The sequence below is a fragment of the Epinephelus fuscoguttatus genome, linkage group LG4 (genome assembly GCF_011397635.1).
Source record: "Epinephelus fuscoguttatus linkage group LG4, E.fuscoguttatus.final_Chr_v1".
NCBI lineage: Eukaryota > Metazoa > Chordata > Actinopteri > Perciformes > Serranidae > Epinephelus > Epinephelus fuscoguttatus.
This window is the reverse complement of record NC_064755.1, coordinates 28,089,747-28,110,805: the sequence shown is the minus strand read 5'-3', so window position 1 is coordinate 28,110,805 and position 21,059 is coordinate 28,089,747. Positions and strand designations below refer to the sequence as shown.

The 21,059-nt window shown below is 41.1% G+C and overlaps 1 protein-coding gene across 1 annotated transcript in view; it reads left to right on the top strand.

The window, feature by feature from the left end:
• LOC125887309 (mucin-2-like) overlaps positions 1–21,059 on the top strand; it is a 29,487-nt gene continuing 8,428 nt past the window's right edge. Inside the window, exons 1-26 of the mRNA XM_049574009.1 lie at positions 1–76; positions 219–474; positions 572–686; positions 1,043–1,133; positions 1,225–1,352; positions 1,440–1,656; positions 3,857–3,982; positions 4,071–4,185; positions 4,283–4,433; positions 4,546–4,659; positions 4,752–4,821; positions 4,931–5,068; positions 6,436–6,600; positions 6,781–6,875; positions 6,963–7,089; positions 7,199–7,454; positions 10,904–10,956; positions 11,062–11,165; positions 11,346–11,497; positions 11,616–11,754; positions 12,226–12,336; positions 12,489–12,662; positions 13,527–13,766; positions 13,877–14,033; positions 15,754–15,882; positions 19,498–20,733. Coding sequence (XP_049429966.1) covers positions 1–76; positions 219–474; positions 572–686; positions 1,043–1,133; positions 1,225–1,352; positions 1,440–1,656; positions 3,857–3,982; positions 4,071–4,185; positions 4,283–4,433; positions 4,546–4,659; positions 4,752–4,821; positions 4,931–5,068; positions 6,436–6,600; positions 6,781–6,875; positions 6,963–7,089; positions 7,199–7,454; positions 10,904–10,956; positions 11,062–11,165; positions 11,346–11,497; positions 11,616–11,754; positions 12,226–12,336; positions 12,489–12,662; positions 13,527–13,766; positions 13,877–14,033; positions 15,754–15,882; positions 19,498–20,733 — 4,735 coding nt within the window. The remainder of the gene's footprint in view (positions 77–218; positions 475–571; positions 687–1,042; positions 1,134–1,224; positions 1,353–1,439; positions 1,657–3,856; positions 3,983–4,070; positions 4,186–4,282; positions 4,434–4,545; positions 4,660–4,751; positions 4,822–4,930; positions 5,069–6,435; positions 6,601–6,780; positions 6,876–6,962; positions 7,090–7,198; positions 7,455–10,903; positions 10,957–11,061; positions 11,166–11,345; positions 11,498–11,615; positions 11,755–12,225; positions 12,337–12,488; positions 12,663–13,526; positions 13,767–13,876; positions 14,034–15,753; positions 15,883–19,497; positions 20,734–21,059) is intronic.

The following is a 21,059-nucleotide window of genomic DNA, read 5'->3' as shown; positions in this document are numbered from 1 at the left end:
ATGGGGTGGCGAAGGGTTTGGTTCTGTGTCCTTGCATTGTCTGTTGCCAGTGTCATCGATGTTCAAGCCAGACTGGGTAAGACTCAGGTTGTTCTGGATGATGTCTGGATTGATCATTCTTTTTATTTATATATACAAATGAAGCACTGTCTCTGATATCAGTCACTTGGAGCATTTAGTAACTCAAACTGTTTTCTACACTTTAAAATCGTATCTAGTACGCAACCATGTCAGCAGCATCTGCAGCACGTGGGGCAGAGAGCACTTCAAAACGTTTGACGGTGATGTTTACCAGTTCCCTGGTATGTGTGAGTACAACCTGGTCTCCGACTGCCACGAGTCCTACCAAGAGTTCTCTGTGCACCTGAAGAGAAAAGACAATGATGGAAACCCTACAGTCAGCCATGTGGCGGTCACCATCAATGAACTCCTCTTCTACCTCACCAAAGACATGGTCATTGTGAATGACAACCCGTAAGTAAAACATCATATAACACGTGAAAGCAGCTGTACTTCTATTATTTAATAATGTTTGTGCATTATAATGATACAATAATGTATTTTTCCCCAGTGTCAAACTGCCATACTACAGTGCAGGGGTACAAGTGGAAAGAAATGCTGTGTACTTTAAGCTCCAATCTAAAGTCGGCATCACCGTCATGTGGAACGGAGATGATGCAGTCATGGTATGAAACACTTGGCAGAAATCTATCTACGCAGCTCTTCTTAAAGTGACTTGCGTGAGGCACATACAGTACAGTTTAAGGAGGTTTTTGAATCTAAGATAGGAACACATATTTCTGTCTTTAATGTTGAACAGATGAACCTCCCAGAGATGCAGTCATGTTTATATATTTCTTGTTGTTAATGGAAGTACATTAGCTCAAACTATGATGGTATGAAACCACAATTATATATTCATGTCATTAATGAGGCAGTTACAGTTCATTGGTGTTTTGTTTGCTTTTAAACTTTTATTATGAATATATTTATTGAAATTGTGAAAAAACACTCGTCGTAACGTCTTGCTGTCTGATTGTAGGTGGAACTGGATACCGATTATGCAAATCGTACTTGTGGACTTTGTGGAGACTTCAATGGTGTTTCTGTCCAGAATGAGTTCATTCATAAGGGTATATGTGATTTTTCTGTTTATGTATTAGTGCAAGTCTACAGTCATCTGCTGTATCTTTGAATTCACACCACAATTACAATCAAATTCAGGTCGCAAAATCAGCTCAATTGAATTTGGCAACCAACACAAAGTCCATCGTCCAAACGATGATTGTGAGGACCCCTACGAAGAGGAGGAAGAATCACCAGAGGCTGCGCTGGACTCATGCAAGGAGTTTGTGAGTTTATTATCCACCTAGTGTCAGCAGAATATACACAGGTAGCATTTGCAACTGAGTAATCGTGTCTCTTTTTTTCACTTCTAGAAAACCACCTGTAGCAAGATGCTGCGTTCAGAGCCCTGGAACTCCTGCACCGGGCTGATTGACCCTGAACCTTACATCCAGGCCTGTGTGCAGGACATGTGTGGCTGCAGCAACCGTACAAATGACTTCTGTATCTGCAGCACGCTGTCTGAGTTCTCTCGGCAGTGTTCCCATGCAGGAGGGCAGCCTCCCAACTGGAGGACACCTCAGTTCTGTGGTAACGTTCTTTTTTGCTTCATAATCATCTTTTTGTTTTATAAAGTACAGGGTGGAGAGAATACTAAAGCAGTGGACTCATTAAAAGGACATAATTTCAATTGTTCTTTGAAGAAAAGACAAAAATAAAAGACATATAAAGTGGCATACAGAAAAGCCCAATATGTCTATTTTTCTGCCTGACTTAAATCGTAGTTAATATGATTTAAATTGTAACAAAAAATACATTAGTGTAGTTACATAACATAACTCTGCACGCAGAGCTCAGACCATTGCACAGGACCCCAGTCACCCCCTCTAAACACATTTCACACTGCTTCCTTCTGGACACCAGTACAGGACACTCCCCTGGAAAAAAAAAAATCAGATTCAACAACAGCTTCGTCCCCAAGGCCATCACAGAACTAAACAAAACTCTAAAACGGCAGTGACATGTGAATGTGTAAATGTGTCTGTGTTATACTGTATATGTTTGAGAATCCATGTGTGTGTGGCAAATGTATGTTGTATCTGTGGGGTATGTGTATATGTCAGGTTGGCACTCAAGATGTATGGAAGCGTGAAGAAAATTTTCCTAATAGGACAAAAAACTAATATAATCTAATCTAAGTGCAGGTAAAATAAACACAGGCCATAGCACAACAAGTAGAAAACTAGAATTACCGCCTCATGGTTATATGCCTCCGCCAACCAGTCAAGCTGCAGTCAACACCATGTCTGTCCAGACTCATATGTAGCCATGACACTAGACCAGTGATTACCAACTGGTGGGTCAAGGTCCAAAAGTGGGTCCATTCTGAATCAACAGCAAGAAAAGACTTAAAGAAAAGACTATTTTATTACAACCCAAAACTACATTTAAAAACTTAATCAGCAACATTTTCACAGAAACAGTGTCGCTGTTTTTCAGGATAATCCAAAGGACACGCTTTCAACAGTTTTTAGAAAGACTATTTCCAAAGTAAAAGGTAGTTCTAATGGAAACTGAAGCAGCATGTTCTGACACAAATTGTTAAAAGAAAAGTTTTAATGAAATTTTTAATGCAGGGAGCATGACTCACCTCCATTTTATATCAGGGATAGATCTCAAAATCTAACTAGATATCACTAAAGTGATACATTTTTTGTAATATGTGTCTTAACTGACCTTGTTGAGTGGTGGCCTGTGCCGCCTGTCGATGCTCATGTCTCCTCTGTAAATAGGAGAGGACACCTCTGAACGAGCACTGTTCATGTTGTAGGATCGCATCGGAGAGTAGCCACCATACACAGACAGGGAGCCGTGGGAGGGCGAGGGGGGGATGGAGTGGCTCGGTGCGGCGTGCTCCGACAGGTTGATCATGGTCTTGGGACTGGCCATATTGCTGTACAGCCCCTGCGGCCTGCGCCTTTGCTGCCACTCAAATAACTGCCACATGGTGTCGTCGCGCATGGAGCGGCGCTTGTCGACTGACGAGGGACCCAGGGCCTGGTCGTACAATGATGGTGATATGCTGCAGATGCTGTCCCGTTGCGCCATGCTATTCCTGGGCATGCTGCAGTAGCCGTCGCCATAATGAGGCATGTAAGGTACCCGATGGCTTGGCATGTTTCTTGGCAGCGTCTGGTACGATGTAATGCTGGGGAGAAAGAACAAAAAGAACGCAGAGACGCTTTCATTAGTGTTTCATGAAAGTGGAATAATCCTGCAGTAGCATTAATGACACTAGTATCACAGATACTCACGTAGTTTGTGTCCACCTCAACTACCCACTTTCATATCTGTATATTTTTATTAGAGCTTTGCGACCAGCCCTCAAAAGAGGTACAATAATTTAATTATTCCTCAACTACTGTGTAATTTAATTAATTTATCTCCCTAAAATGTGATATAGACTCTATGTGGCAGGATCAAGGTAGAATGGAGAAGTTGTGTTTTTCAATTAGACTTGTATTACTTTGCACTTTTTTAAATAACACCAAACAAAAACACCCAATTATAACTTGCTAGCAATGTCTGTTGTGAAAAAGCAAATTAGGGAAAGTTTCCTGTTTGCCTTTTATAAACTTTGTATAGCTGCAAAACACCTCTAGTAAATCCTTTACTGTTACACTTAAGGTAAAATATCATTTACGTTACTTCCACTCTTAATAAATTATTAAATAAATTACATAAACTCATGTCTGCCTCAGTAAACTTCAGTTTTACCCTGTGTTCACAGCTAAACAGTGCCCATTCAACATGGTTTATGAGGAGAGCGGTTTCCCTTGCATGAATACATGCTCACTTCTGGACACAAGCTCACTGTGTGAGGACCACAAAATGGATGGCTGCTTTTGTCCCACTGGTTAGTGCTGTTCACACATTGCACTTTTTATTTAGGATTCTTACAGATTTCATCTTCCTGGTCTGTGAATGATGTGTGTCTTTTTCAGGAACTGTGTTTGATGATATTTCCATGAGAGGGTGCATTGCTCAATCTGAATGTCAGTGCAAGCACAAGAAAATCTACAACGCCGGAGAGGTTTACCGACAGGACAGAGAGGAATGGTGTGTCAGATGTTTCATGAACGTAATATTTCATCTTGTCTCCTTAATCGTGTTTTTTTTTATTATTTGTTAACTTTATTTATTTGGCTTGTTTCAGTACATGTGTCAAGGGTAGATGGGATTGTAAGAACCTTCAACCCCCTGCTACATGTGCAGTTGAAGAGGGTTCACATGTCACTACCTTTGACGGGAAAACCTACAACTTCCATGGAGACTGTTACTACACCCTGGCCAAAGTGGAAAGCAAGGTGAATGAGACGTAGCTTTGCACAATTAAATGGCAGAAAATATATAATCAGCTGATGTAAAAAGAAATATTATTTGTTATTTATTTAACTGCTCTTACTCTGTTTATTTTAGGATAGTGCAAGTCCGAAGTTTACCATCCTGGCTCAGCTGGTGCCATGTGCAAATCAAGAGTTTGACACTTGTCTGAAGAGCATTAAAATCCTGCTGAACAATGACAGAAACAATGTGAGTTAACGTCTGTCAGTGAAGATGACTGTAGTCATTTATAACTTCACACTGATAGCGACACTCAGATGATTGATTCTGTTTTTATTCAGGTGTTAATGTTCACGTCTGACGGCACAGTGAAGCAGAACATGCAGACCATTGGTTTGCCATACCACTCAGGTGAGTCACACAATTAGAAACATGATGAAACACGTTACTCTCGTCTTTCATTCATGTAATGACATCAGCAAATGATCTGATCTTTTTTTGTATTTGTCTTTATCCAAAGGTGACATCAACATATTCCACGCTTCATCCTTTCACATCATGCTCCAGACTCGTTTCGGTCTGCAAATTCAGATCCAGCATGTTCCCATCATGCAAGTCTACATCAGCCTGGAACACAGCTACAAAGCAAAGACACGTGGTAAGTTATTGTCTTCCTAAGATATTTTTTTGGGCATTTTTTAGTTTTTAATGGATAGGAGAGACAAGTGTGAAGGGGGAGAGAGAGAGAGAGGGAGTGACATGCAGCAAAGGGCCACGGGCTGGAGTCGAACCCGGGCCGCTGTGGCAACAGCCTTGTACACGGGGCACCTGCTCTACCACTAAGCCACTGACGCTCCGGTAAGTTAATGTCTTAACATGAAGCATGTGGCATCAGTGAAATCTATGTCAGATACAGTACAGTTACATAACAAATAAATGAAACACTGACGATACTTGTTGGCCACGTAGTGCTGAACAGGTGGACACACATGTACATGATGATAGGAGCTGTACCAAATATCATTTTATTCATATTTAAAGCTTTTATTAAGGTTTTCAAATGAAGCTTTGAATGTTTGTCATCATATTTTATAACATCATCAACTGAAAAAAAAAAAAGTTCTCAAACAAAACCTTCAATTTGAATTAAGTGATTCATCTGATAAAGTAAGTTTGTCTTTTTTTAGTAAATCATATTTCTTTAATGAATAACTGTAATTCATGGGGCTTTTCCATCGCTTTCTGACGTGCTTTTCTTTTTTGCTGCAGTGAAAATTCTGTTTTTTAAAGTCTTAACACAACACCAGCAAATATTGATCAAAGCAGAAAATTTAATCAGTTAAAGATATGTTGTGAATTTTGGAAATGATTACATCTATTTTTCAATAAATTTTGACTTTACAATACTCTGGAGTTATTGTACATATTTAGATCACATGAGTTGAAAACAGTCCTATGCAGCCACTACTTACATCTAATTCTACAAATAATAAAACACTAATAATTAATATGTAGCTGAATCTGCAGAAATATGGGCGTTTAACAAAATGAATAGACATACAAAAAGAAGCTGTGCAGCATTAGAATGTTGATTTAAAATTTGAATGTCAACATTATCAGTATAGCTTCAAAGCTTTATTTGGTGCTGCCCAAATGATTATTTTTGATAATACTTTTTTTAATTGATATTTTTTATTTATTAAACTAGTCATTTCACAATAAGAAAAATTCAATAGCCTATCTGTAGCAGTTACCCCATCATCTTTGTGCAACCCCCCCCCCCCCCCAAAAAAAAATCATCATAAATAATATAAAAATATGAATAAATGTAATAGGTGGTGGATTTGGCTTCAAATATACATCATCTTCCTCTTCGTACATGAATAAAGCTGGGGAATCTCGTCTATAACACCACACTTAGTACCTTCAATTCAGCTTAGTACACCGTTTCAGCCTATTGTGTGTTATCTGTGTATAAGTGCTGATAACAAACTAATTTAATTCCAAAACATTTGGTTTCTTCAGGCTTATGTGGGAACTACAACATGGTCCTGTGTGATGAATTGAAAACTCCTCAGGGGATCGTGGAGGGAACAGCAGCAACTTTTATTAACTCCTGGAAGGCTAACCTCATGTGCCAAGACAGACCGGAACGACTTGAGGACCCCTGTTCTCTCAGTGTGGAAAATGGTAAAAAGCACTGGCCTATGATTTTACTGTTTATCTTTGTGTGTGTGTATTTCTTAGATTGATTCTTAGCTTGAAACACTTGTTGCTCATCTGTAAGTATGTTATGTTGTTGTATGTTGCTCAATTTGACAGTTAAACAGAACTGTAGACATTAAGAATAATAGATTATTGTTTCTCTAGAGTGGTACGCCAGACACTGGTGCGCCTTGCTGCTGAGTCGAGATGGCAACTTTGCGCAGTGCCATTCAGCGGTGAATCCTGAGCGGTACCACAAGGTACTACAAAACCCTCCTGTTTCTCTTTCATTGATTTACATTTTGATGGGACTGTAATTCTCTAAAAGTGTTTGCTGTGTCCTGCAGCGATGTCTGTATGCTAGCTGTAACTGTGAGAAGAGTGAGGATTGCCTGTGTGCCATCTTCTCCTCCTACGCTCGGGCTTGTGCATCAAAGGGAGTGTTCCTGACAGACTGGAGAGGGAATGTGTGCGGTAAGGTTTTCTCTCATTATGTTGTGATGATTGCTGGAGTTTGATGAACATCATCATCATCAAGTCATAACACTGTTGAGTAACCATCCTCACATTGTTCACAAAACAGATAAATACTCAAGGAGCTGCCCAGCATCTCAGATCTTCTCTTACCAGCATCAGAGATGCCAGCTGACTTGCAGATCACTGGGCACAATGCAGCAAAGTTGCACCTCTGACTTCTTGCCTGTGGATGGCTGCTCCTGCGCTGAGGGTCTCTACCTGAACGAAAAGGGTGACTGCGTCCCCAAGGCAAAATGTCCCTGCTACCATAATGAGGCCTACATCAAGTCTGGAAAGTCCATCAACATTAAAGACGAGCACTGGTGAGTCAGCTGTTTGCAATTTGGTGACATTGGACTTCTATCATCCTAGACTAAGGATTTAACATGATTGTAAGAAGTTCAGCATTTAAAGGTCCATTGTGTAGGATTTAGAGAGATATATTATTAGAAACTGATTATGATAAGTATATTTTCTTTAGTTTGTAATCACCTAAAAGTAAGAATCCTGTTTCTTGTTACCGTTACCGAGTGAGCTGTTTATATCTACATAGAGATCAGGTCCTCGTCCACGGAGATTGGCATGTTGCACTGCCATGTTTCTAAAGTGGTCCAGGATGAAAAACCAAACTCTGGCTCTTTGTGTTTTCGCATTGGCCACCATAGTTAGCAACCCCTCCCCAACAAGCAGCGTCAGGAAAAAGACTGATTTTTAATATGAAACTGCTTTATTCAGTGTTTTTAGTGGTTTAAATCACCCGGTCTATTTGTTTTGGAGAGGGGGAGACCTCTGTCGACAATTCGGCTGTATGTCTCAATTTTAAGTTATCAGTGAAAAAAAAAGGTTAAAGGGAAATTTCGGTTTATTTCAACTCGTCTGCTATCGTCCTAAATTTGTTTCAAGTAACTAGTGACATAGAAATAATAGTTAGCATGTTAGCCGTTAGCCTAGATACAGCCGTAGCGTCAGACCTGTTAAAACGTAATTGAACGGGCATCCTTTCAAGTGCAAAGTTAGTCTACTTAACAAGCTTTTTCTCCACAAAGACCGCCTCATATCGTTAGAATAAATGTCAGAGAACATATAGAAAACGACATGTAAACGTGTTGTCTTACCTTATCGGTGTGGTGGCATGTTTCTTGTTTACCATTTAGCTAAGGCTGCAACTGGTCCCATTCCTTGCAACAGAGGTATTCCTGTTCTGTGGGCATTGGGGCACAGCATTCACAGGTAACGTTACACCACCGATCTCCAGAGCTAAATCCTTCCAGCAGCCATTCCTCCTCTGTCGTGCTCTAACGTTACCCGTTGTGCCTCTCTCTCTCCTCCTCCATTCTTTAATTTCACGAAGCTCTTCAGCGCTGTCATTGTATTCTGGCTCAAATAAATAACGGCGGCCATCGCCTCTCGATGTGGAAAGCCTATATACTAACATTCCACATTTAGGTGGTCTTCAGAGTCAGAGTCGTCTTACCTTACGGTGTGTTTACCGTTTACCTCTGCTTTACAAAGCGCGGCCGAAATATCGCGACAACAAGCAGCGATCTCATACCGTGCCTGAAATCTCACAAGAAAAAGCCGCAGCAGCTGCAAGGCAGAACCGGACAGTAGCCTGAAAGGTTCATTCATTTATTTTATGAAAGATTTATAGAATAATGGCTGACTTTTTGCCAGACTTCGACTTTGTGGAGGAGGAATTTGATTTTGCAGAGTTTTATGGCCACCCTTATTTATTTGAGCCAGAATGCACTGACAAAGAGCTTCGTGAAATTGAAGAACGGAGGAGGAGAGAGAGAGAGAGGCACAACAGGTAGAGGACAACAGAGGAGGAATGGCTGCTGGAAGGCTTTAGCTTTGGAGATTGGTGGTGTACCTGTGAATGCTGTGCCCCAATGCCCACAGAACAGGAATACCTCTGTTGCAAGGAACGGGACCGGTTGCAGCCTTAGCTAAATGGTAAACAAGAAACATGGAACCACACCGGTAAGGTAAGACAACACGTTTACATGTCGTTTTCCATATGTTCTCTGACATTTATTCTAACGATATGAGGCGGTCTTTGTGGAGAAAAAGCTTGTTAAGTAGACTAACTTTGCACTTGAAAGGATGCCCGTTCAATTACGTTTTAACAGGTCTGACGCTACGGCTGTATCTAGGCTAACGGCTAACATGCTAACTATTATTTCTATGTCACTAGTGACTTGAAACAAATTTAGGACGATACGAGACAGGTTGAAATAAACCAAAATTTCCCTTTAAGCACACATTAGCAGGTGCTTAAACTGCTGTGCTCAGTGTTTTTACTAGTTTCAGTCACCTGGTTTGTTTGTTTTGGAGAGGAAGAGACCTCTGCGGATAGTTTGGCTCCTGGTAAAAACCTCCTGAACAATAAACACTGAAGGAATTCTAATTGGGAGAAGTTTCAGCTGGTTGCAATTTGCCATCCTCACCACTAGATGCCACTAAATCCCCCTAAATCTTACACACTGGACCTTTAAAGGGCCAGTGTGTAAGATTTGGTATGGTTTATTGTCAATCTGAATCTGAATCTGAATCTGAATATTCTACCCATTAATATGTTTATACAAGTGTATAATCGCTATAAAATAAAATTCGTTTGGTTTTCGTAGCCTTATAATTATGCTTTTATATATATATATATATATATATATATATATATATATAGCAAGGGCCTTGCTTTAGAGAGGTCACCATCTTGCGCCGCCACGTATGTACGGCAGACTGAGCGGACAATCCAGCCAGCCAGAGAACGCGTTTTGCATGTATAAATGAACCAACGAAGACAGTGGAAGGAAGGAAGAAGGAGGAGGAAACAGCAGAGAGTGTTAGTAGTTCGTCGATAGAGAGTAGTGAAAAGTTTTTTTTAGTTATAAAGTTTGCGAATGGACCACACTTACCACACAACAGGAGAGAATGAACCCGAACCGTCATCTGCGAGGAAAAGAAGACGCAACTTCACTCCTTGTGATGCACTCTCTGCGGCGCTTTTCCTCCTGATGATATATCTCCCCAACGATGGTAGCACCGAATCCCATTCTGTGCATTCAGCCTCTCTTCTCGCCCGCTCAGCATCAAACACATGGAGTTCCTCATCTGTATGCTCCGGCTCAAACAAGTATGGCTCTGGGTCTGTGCCCGCTGCAAGAAACTCTTCAAAATCACGTTCAAAGTCGTCCATTGCAGCTACTATAGTCCGGAGATATTGCTAGGCTAAATAAACAGCTGAGCTCTGTTTACGCTGTCAGTCAGTGTGCGGGCTGGAGATTGAGCAGAGAGGGGGGAGGGGGTGCCCACTCGGTATGGTAAACGAGTATGTGTGTATGAAGTGTGTCTGTTACGCCAGAAGAGTCAGAGTTTGGGGCGGAGTCTTTTACCCCCTGGAGTGTTACTGGAGTTTTTGGAGTGCTCAAATAAACGGGCCTTTTTCCCGAACGCTCCTCTGGTCTCCTGCTCGTGAGGGATTCATTACAATATCGTAACATGGTTTAGATTCCTAAATAAATATTCACCTTGTCACTAGATAGACCTACTCCTGAAAAACTCGTGCGCAAGGCTTTTTGTCCCTACGAGGCCACCGTCATTTACCCGACGGGAGGGGTGAGCGAGTGAGCCCTGCAATCTAGAATTTGACCACTGATGTCACTGTTTTCAACCCATTTTACACACTGGCCCTTTAAGATGTAGTTCAACTAAATTTTTAGTGTTCAAGTAATTTTGTGTTCCATCTAATGTCTTTGTTGTCTGTTTATAGTGTGTGTACTAATGGAATACTTCACTGCCATTCTTGGGGAACCCGCTCATCAAGTATGTTTTTGTTGTGTTTGTTTTACAACAGCACAAGCCCTTTATTGACATTGGCCTTGTTGATAGTTAATATGTATATTAAATAGGTTTCTACCTCTGTTGTAGTGTGCACTTCTCCAAAAGTGTTCTTCAACTGCTCTGCTGTGGCAGAAGGAGAGCTTGGACTACAGTGTGCTCGAACTTGTTTAAATCTGAACAGCGATGACTGTGTGAGTTCTCAGTCTTAAATAACTATATCTAATATCTATTTTCTGAATTTAATGATCGGCAGTATGACACACTGTGGATAGTAACACTAGTGTCCACATTGGTTTGTAGAGTGGTTTGAACGGAAACTTTTAACTGTATCACTAATGTCTCCTTGTTTTCTATCACTGTGATCTTCCCAGGACTCCACAGAGTGTGAATCTGGCTGTCGTTGTCCAAATGGCCTCCTTGATGATGGCAAAGGTTCCTGCGTGAAAGAAAATCAATGTCCATGTCAGCACAATGGGCATATTTATGCCTCTGGATCACAAATCTCTAAACAGTGCAACAAGTGGTATGATCGTGTTTTTAATCAGACCTATAATGTAGTATGAAAATTATCATATTTGCCTCTATGTTTTACTTGGTTGCGGTATTCAAAACACATTTGTATTCAACCATTTCTGATCTAGCACCTGCAACAGTGGAAGCTGGGGGTGCACTAGAAAAGACTGTCCAGGAACCTGCACTATGTATGGGAGTGGTCACTACAGAACATTTGATGAGCAGACATATGGGTTTCATGGAGAGTGTGCCTATGTTGCTGTTAAGGTAACAAAGCATGTTAAAATCATTCAAATGACAGGCTGTGTCCAAATCACTCCCTTCCTCTCTCACATTTCAGTCCAAGTCATGTGACTCAAGTCCACAGCTCTGCTGTGGAGTAAAATTTGGAGTAATTCCAGACAAAGCCAAAGAGTTATGCTTTAATGTATAATGCTCTAGAAGGTATCATCTCAGAATGTCACAGATATGCCATTTATGAAATTATGAAGTATTGCTAATTTTAACCATCCAAGCTGAAATATTTGGTATGTTTACCGACATTCCCTTTAAAATGACTGCTTGTCTTAATGATGCAGATAACTATATGGTCTCACTCTTCTGGGAATCAAAAACACATTTATTTCATGTTCTAGCTTTTCTTTAACAATCTTTAAGTATTGTGAAGTAGTAAAGGCCAAGCTGAAGGTAGATCTGATCAGAAAGCATGAAAAATGTTGAATGAATCTCTCTTTTTAGAACAATTGTGGCGATAAAACAGTACAGCAGCACTTTGGAGTTATCACAGAAAATGTACCATGTGGAACTACAGGCACCACATGCTCCAAAACTGTCCGAATCCAACTAGGGGTAAGACCTCATACCAGCACCTGATATGTATTTTGTGCCTAAAATATTCTATTCTATTCTAACTAAAAACATACTCAAGTAAATCATGTCACATGTGAAACTGCAGTTTTTACACTACAATAAAAGCAACAAAAATCTCCTTATCATTACAGCAAATGGAAATCAAACTTTCAAAGGGCACATATGAAGAACTGGGACCTAGCACTGGGATTCAGTACCGAATAAGGAAGGTTGGCATGTATTGGGTGATAGAATCTGGCATTGGTCTGGCAGTGACGTGGGATGGCAAAACTACTGTTCGCATCATCCTGGAACCAGAGCACAAAGTGAGTCACCATAATTGTTTTAATGAAGATGGCTGAAATATGTTATGGCAAGAGTTTGGGGTTAGGGTTTTGATATGAAGTAGGTTACCAATTATTTATTTATTTATTTTTTTAATCTGTAGTCTCACTGTCTTTGCAGATCATTTTCTTACAACACTTATAAAGCTTTAAGACAATAATGGTAATAATGTACAATATATCAAAGGTCCCATACAGTCTAAAGTCAGATTCCCATGTGTTTTTTAATATATAGCAAGTTAAGGTGACGTATAAATACTGTGAAAATATCCAAGTGTTAAATCCACAAAGAAATTCACACTGTCAATATTCAAAATCTGTGCCTTTAAAGGAGCCAACAGGACTTCTGTGAGGTTGTGATGTCACATATATATATAGACCATTTCAAACTTGATACATAACATTATCGATGGGTCCTTCTGTATTTCCTGTTGGAATGTTTTGCACTCTATGTGAATGACATCAGCTGACAGGAAATAAACACAGACCCAAGCCGCTGCCTAGAAATGTGATTCCAATGAAATGTTGTACAAGGATAGAAAGTGGCACTACAATAACAAGTCATTCCCTTGGCTGCAACGATAGTGCCAAGAGTGCAGGGCTGTGTTCAGCCCCGACAAAACGTAGCAAAATGTTATTTTTAACTGAAACGGTGGTGCGTTAAACACCCAGTTGTGTTACGTAAGCACACTGCCTTCTAATATGATGGGGTTTAACTCAGTTCCATTCAAAGGGACTTTATTGGCATGGGAAACAGACGTTTACATTGCCAAAGCAAGTGTGAAGTAAAAACAAAAAACAAAAATCTTAAGGAAAGTCACCAACTCTTTTTGTTTGACTGTACAGGGACAGGTGTGTGGCCTGTGTGGCAATTTTGACGGTGACGGACAGAACGACTTCACCACCCAGGGTCAGCTGGTTGTGAGCAATCCTTTAGAATTTGCAAACAGCTGGAAAGTGTCGCGTGACTGCCCAGATGTGGATATGAATGCTGACCCCTGTGGAGCAAGACCCAATCGCCATTACTGGGCAAAAACGATGTGCAACATTATAATGGGAGAAACGTTCCACCAGTGCCACTCTAAGGTAATGACCCATTTCTGATTTATCATTATTTAAAGTTTGATGGTTGAAAACATTCTAAACAAACAAAACAAAACATTTTAAAACTGTCATATATCTTGGTAACTCAACAGGTAGACCCCCGTCCATTTCATGACAACTGTGTGACAGACTCATGTGCCTGTGACTCTGGAGGAGACTGCGAGTGTTTCTGTTCTGCAGTCGCAGCTTATGCTCAAGCTTGTAATGAGGCTTCTGTCTGCGTTGCATGGAGAACTCCAGAAATCTGTCGTAAGTAAACAACAATTTTATCCTCAGGTTAAACTGAGTTTTTCCAGCCCTTTCTGGTGCTTAAAACTTGTTTTAGATTCCAACATTTTTATTACCTCAGCATTTAAAGATTGTTTGTACACGCTGTGTATTTTTATTATTTAACATGTGAATGGACACTAAATGTAATGTAATTTGATGCAATAATTTATGCACAGTACATGATCCCTTTAAGTGAGTGAGAACCTCCCAAGTTTACAAAACACTAAGCACAGTCCTCAGGCCTAAAGGAAATAGAACCCCAATTCCAAAAAACTTGGGACACTGTGTAAAATGTAAATAAAAATATGCAAATATTTTTCAACCTATATTCAATTTAAAAGAAGGCAAAGACAAGACATTTAATGCTCAATCTGATTAACGTTATTGTGGGGTTTTTTTGTATATATAAACTAACTCATTATGAGATTGATGACTGCAATATGTTCAGTAAGTGTTTGGGAACTAAGGACACTAATTGTTGAAGTTTTAAAAGTGAAATTCTTTCCCATTCTTACTTGATATATCACTTCAGTTGCTCAACAGTCCGGGATCTCTGTTGTTGTGTTTTGGGCTTCATAATGTGCCACACGTTCAATGAGAGAGTTCTGGACTGCAGGCAGGCCAGTCTGGTACCTGCACTCTTTTACTGCAAAGACACACTGTTGTCACACGAGCAGAATGTGGCTCGACATTGTCTTGCTGGAATAAGCAGGGACGTTCCTGAAAAAGACGGCTTCTTGGTGGCAGCATATGTTGCTCCAAATCCTGTATGTACCTTTCAGCAGTCATGGTGCCTTCACAGATGTGTAACTTAACACGGCCCCATACCATCTCAGATGCTGGCTTTTGAACTTTGCACTGGTCACAATCTGGATGGTCCTTTTCCTCTTTGTCTCAGTCTATCTCAGGTGAGCTCAGGCCCAGAGAAGTCGGCGGCATTTCTGTATGTTGTTGATATATGGCTTTAACTTTGCATGGTGGGGTCTGAACTTGGATTTGTTGATTCAGCAGCCAACTGTCTTTACAGACAATAGTTTTCCAAAGTGTTCCTGAGCCCATGTAGTAATATTCTTTATACAGTCATGTCAGTTTTTAATGGAGTGCAGTCTGAGGGGTCGAAAGTCATGGTCAGCTTTGCCCCTTACATAGAGAGATTTCTCCAGATTCTCTAAATCTTTTGATGACATTATGGATTGTAGATAGTGAAATCCCTTAATTCTTTGCAGTTATGCTTTGAGAGACGTAGTTTGTAGACTGTTGGACTATTTGCCCACCAAGTGGTTAACCTTGTTCCATGCTTGACTGCGTATCCTTTTGAGGATGTCCCTTTTATACCCAATAATAACACTATCACCTGTTAACTGTTGACCTGTTTACTTGCAAAATGAGTATTTCACATTTTCCCCAGTGTTGTTGCCCCTGTTCCAACTTTTTTGCAGGATGTTGTAGATATCAAATGAGTGTATATTTACAAAAAAACACTAAAGGTTATCAGTTTGAACATTAAATATCTAGTCTTTGTTCTATATTAAACTGAATATACATGGAAAAGAATTTGCAAAGCATTCTTATTGGAATTGTAGTTGTGTAATACAAGATTGTATCAGGTCAAGTTTAAGTTTGAGGTCTCTTTTGCTAAATGACACATCAACACTTCCTGTATTTAAAACATAATATACTTTGTGTCTTTTCTGTCTAGCTGTCTTCTGTGATTACTACAACGGCCCAGGTGAATGCAAGTGGCACTACCATCCTTGCCACAAACCTTGCTACAAGACCTGTTTAAATCCAAACGGCACTTGTACTGAACCTTTACCCAAACTGGAAGGTAAGAGGTTAACACACGCTCACTATTATTACTTGCACAAAGTATTTCAGTTTTTGCCCTTATTCTGAAAAGGACAACATTCCTACTAAGCTGTATATATAGCTAATAAAAATCAATATTGCACATGATGATTAATGAGCCCTTACATGTCATTTACCGATACGAAATATAGAACAATGGAATTCATGGAGCAGGTTGTCATCAGAGCATGTGAGCGGAGCTGAGCGGGGAGCGGAAGGGTTTTGTGTTGAGTGAGGAGCGGCTATTTTTTTTAAAAGGTGGAGCGGAGCCTTAACTCTCGCTCCAATTTCGCCCCGGTCGCTCATGCCCCACCCAGAATGCATCTTTGCACCTGCGCACACCCACACTATTTTCTTTCAAATCTATGGAGTTTACTGTGTACTTCAGAAAAGAGACTGAGAAGAGAAGCAGCGGTACCTTGGAGAGCGGTCCCTAACTACGGGGAGAGGCGAGAGGGCTTCCCCGGAGGTCGGCCGCTTAACCCGGTCCAACTCCTCCACACTTTGACTTATTTCCACCCTGCCGACAGCGGTACCGTGGAGAACGGTCCCTAACTGTGGGGAGAGGGCTTCCCCGGAGAATCTACCAAGCTCATGTTTTATTTGTGAATAGAAGATTACAGGTTAGGGTAGTACGACACAGTTTTAAATGTATAATGGAGTGGACCGGACCGGAGCGAAGAATGCGCAGAACCAAGCGGAGCGGATGAGTGGTGCAAAGTGACAGGTCTGCGAGCGAGGAGTGGAAATTTTCACCCAGTCCACTCCGCTCACATGTTCTGGTTGTCATTTTGCTTATTTGCATCGAAACAAGTTTAGTTAAGTTTTCTCAGTGGTGGCGGCCTTGTTGGACCGTATGAACACAGCCTCCCTCTTTCATTCCTTAAGTTACCTTCTTGTAAAGGTTGGTATTGCGATATTTGCACGTATCCAACAAACTGTTGATATCCAAGTCTTTCATAATGTTTAAAAGTAGGTGTGTTTCTCCTTCCAACCAGACATGATTGCTTTTCTATTTGGCATGCATTTCTACACCAGCCTTGCAAACTGTAACTAGTAGGTATGGCTACAGCTGGAGCAGCTACGTGAACCACCCACTAGCTACATGACTCACCCACCTTGCCTACACAATCAATTCTCTTTGCTTCAGGTCCAGAGGTGGAAGCCCTAATGGTGCTAAGTTAGCATTTAGCCAACTATGAATCTTTCACAGTGGCCACTCATGGTATTGCAACAAAAAAAAAAAAAATCATGTTCAGGCCAGGGCGGCACGGTGGTGTGGTGGTTAGCACTCTCGCCTCACAGCAAGAGGGTTGCCGGTTCGATCCCGGGCGTGGGTGCCCTTCTGTGCGGAGTTTGCATGTTCTCCCCGTGTCAGCGTGGGTTCTCTCCGGGCACTCCGGCTTCCTCCCACAGTCCAAAGACATGCAGATTGGGGACTAGGTTAATTGGAGACTCTAAATTGTCCGTAGGTGTGAATGTGAGCGTGAATGGTTGTTCTCTCCGGGCACTCCGGCTTCCTCCCACAGTCCAAAGACATGCAGATTGGGGACTAGGTTAATTGGAGACTCTAAATTGTCCGTAGGTGTGAATGTGAGCGTGAATGGTTGTTTGTCTCTATGTGTCAGCCCTGCGATAGTCTGGCGACCTGTCCAGGGTGTACCCTGCCTCTCGCCCGATGTAGCTGGGATAGGCTCCAGCCCCCCCGCGACCCTCAAGAGGATGAAGCGGTTAGAAGATGAATGAATGAATGAATGAATGTTCAGGCCAAAAAGCATTTTCCCCGTAGACCACCACTGTAAAAAAGACATCTCTAAAACTATTGACAGGACACCTCAAACTGCAAACAAGGTCAATCATGACTCTTTCTATAATGAATTTTTGATTCATGGAGGTCTTACATTTGTAAAAATTTCCTCAAGCCGAGAAAAGCATTTTAAAAATCTGTGACGTCATCACAAAGAAAAGTCTATGAGCCAAGTGGAAACTCGTGGGCCAGCAGGAGGAACACTACTGCGCACATTCAGTAGGCCACAATGGAAGCTAGAAACGTTTTCTTTTTTTTTTTTTGATGTATGTATCTAGACAAAAGAGAGGTAGTTAAGGTTAGGTTAGGGATAATCGTAAGGTTTGTATCTTGTTACTCGAAAAGTAAATCACGTCTTCATGTGCAATGGATTATAAAGTTAATCACTGGTACATTTGGCCTCATATTTGTTCACTACAACTTCATGTTTCAGAAGGGTTCAGATAACTGTCTTGTTGGTGGGTTGATCTTGTGCTAGCGGTGGGCGTGGTTTGTAGGGGCATGCCACACATGCTACAAATGTAATGTGTCTGCATCTATACATTGTCACAACTGTTGGCAAGTTGGTTTATGTCTTAACGTCTCCATGGCAACAAACAGAGCTGACTGTAAACAGGCAAGGGGCTGTGTGTTGCAAACTGTGGTAAAAACCCCAGCACAACATGATTTTGCCAAGTAGGACATGCTCCTGGATCAACAACCACATCATGCTCCTGGACCAACATTGCAATCAACCAGTCAAAGCCCTCTGACATCATCAGTGTACTGCTCTTGTGCTTGCTTCAAAATTCCTTTGTGCTTCTTTAGGGCTAAGCTAGTTTTCCAAATTGAAGTTAGTAAACAAAAGCCTCAGTAACATTGAACAAAAACCTTATAAGCTACTGCAGAGTTAGCAAGTTTGCTTGCTAACTAGGTTGGCCATGCTAACACTTGCCAGTAGGCTAGAATATTGTTCATTAACTTTAAGAGTAAGGATGATGTCATTTTGCAGTTGCATATTCCTGCAATTAACATATTTTCCCTTCTTTTCTCCCATGTTGATCCTGGATAGATTTGGTTAGCTTTATCCAGAACCACCATCATCATCAAGCTAATTCTGGACAATTTGTTTATCAGTCCTTTCAGCAAAATGCAGAGTTTTTTTGTGATTGTTGTGGGCAAAAATCCTTGATTATGCGGCACGTTTTCTTAAAAAATGCGATGGAATATGCGGGATATTTATGCAATTTTATGTGATGAAATTGCGGGAACTTGCAAAAATTGCAGGAACTTGAAAAATTGCGGGAACTTGCAAAAACTGCGGTTTGATGAAAAAGAGAAAAAAAGTGATTCCCCCAACACCCTGTTCTCACTAGGCTACTACCTTAATGTAAAGAGTCATTTCTAATTACTTCCTATGATAAGCAAGCATACTACATCACAGAAAACACAGGGAATATTTAAGTTCTCATCTTGTTTTATTTCAGACCATAACAAACACATGGCTCACACTTACAAAACATTGCTGAGCCAAACAAGTTCTGTAGCTTTACAAAAAGAATATGCTACCACTTAAAATGAAAAAATGAATAAATAAAATATATATTATGTCATGAAGGCTATGGAGAGAGATCCGTTTTTGCGCACCCGCTGGTTAAGCGCTTTTTGTCACGTTGTGCAAAACAATGCACTTAAAAGTCGAAAAATACTATGTAATAATAATCTCACTTGTCTCAAACAAAAAATGCTAAATTCAGAAAAAAAGAGGCCAAAAATACTGTATTATGTTTTCTGCTTTGATTTGTACAGGCTGTTACCCTGTATGCCCAGACGATAAGCCCATATTCGATGAGGAGACTGGGTTGTGTGTGGAGGTATGTCCAGGCTGCTTTTACAACGGCACTAGATACAAAGAAGGTGACATAATTTACAATGTGAACGACAACATGGGAAAGTGCTACTATGCAATATGCAAGAATTCAACAGTGAAATATGGAGATTACATTTGCACAACACCAATACCAACAACTACAACGACTACTACAACTGAAACACCAACTACAACTACTACAACCGAAACACCAACCACAACAACTACACCCTCTACTACAACTGAAACACCTACAACAACAACTACACCCACTACTACAACTGAAACACCAACCACAACAACCACACCTACTACTACAACTGAAACACCAACTACAACGTGTGTTCCAGTCAGGTGTGAGTGGTCAGAGTGGTATAACGTGCATGACCCACGAGAGGACGGCAATGACTGGGAAACATTTGAGAACATCAGGAATCATGGTTTTAACATATGCCAAGACCCCTGGCACACTGAGTGTAGAGCTGCAGATTATCCTGATAAACCCCTCCCTGACTTTGTGGATGAAACCGGACAAGTTGTACAGTGTAACAACACATTTGGTTTGACATGTAAAAAAGAGGACCAGTTACGACCTCCACGAAAGTGTTTCGACTATGAGATCAGAGTATGTTGTGAAGTACCGTGTGGAACCACAACAACCCCATCAACTACAACTCCCACTACTACAACTGAAACACCAACTACAACACCTACACCCACTACTACAACTGAAACACCAACCACAACAACTACACCCACTACTACAACTGAAACACCAACCACAACAACTACACCCACTACTACAACTGAAACACCAACCACAACAACGACACCCACCACTACAACTGAAACACCAACCACAACATCTTCACCCACTACTACAACTGAAACACCAACCACAACAACGACACCCACCACTACAACTGAAACACCAACCACAACAACTACACCCACTACTACAACTGAAACACCAACTACAACAACTACACCCACTACCACAACTGAAACACCAACTACAACTACTACTACAACCAAAACACCAACCACAACAACTACACCCACTACTACAACTGAAACACCAACTACAACAACTACACCCACTACCACAACTGAGACACCAACTACCACGACACCTACAACTGAAACACCAACCACAACAACTTCACCCACTACTGGCTGAAAGCACCAGCCACAGCTACAAGCGACTACTACAACTTAAACACCAACCACAACATCTTCACCCACTACTACAACTGAAACACCAACCACAACAACTACACCCACCACTACAACTGAAACACCAGCTACAACGACTACTACTGGCCGAGCACCAGCCACAACAAGCTGCACCCACTACTACAACCGAGCACCAGCTACAAGCACCTGCACCACTGCTACAACTGAAAGCACCAGCCACAACAGCTACACCCACCACTGCACAACAGAGACACCTACTGCGACTACTACAAGCTGAGCACCAGCCACAACAGCTACACCCCAC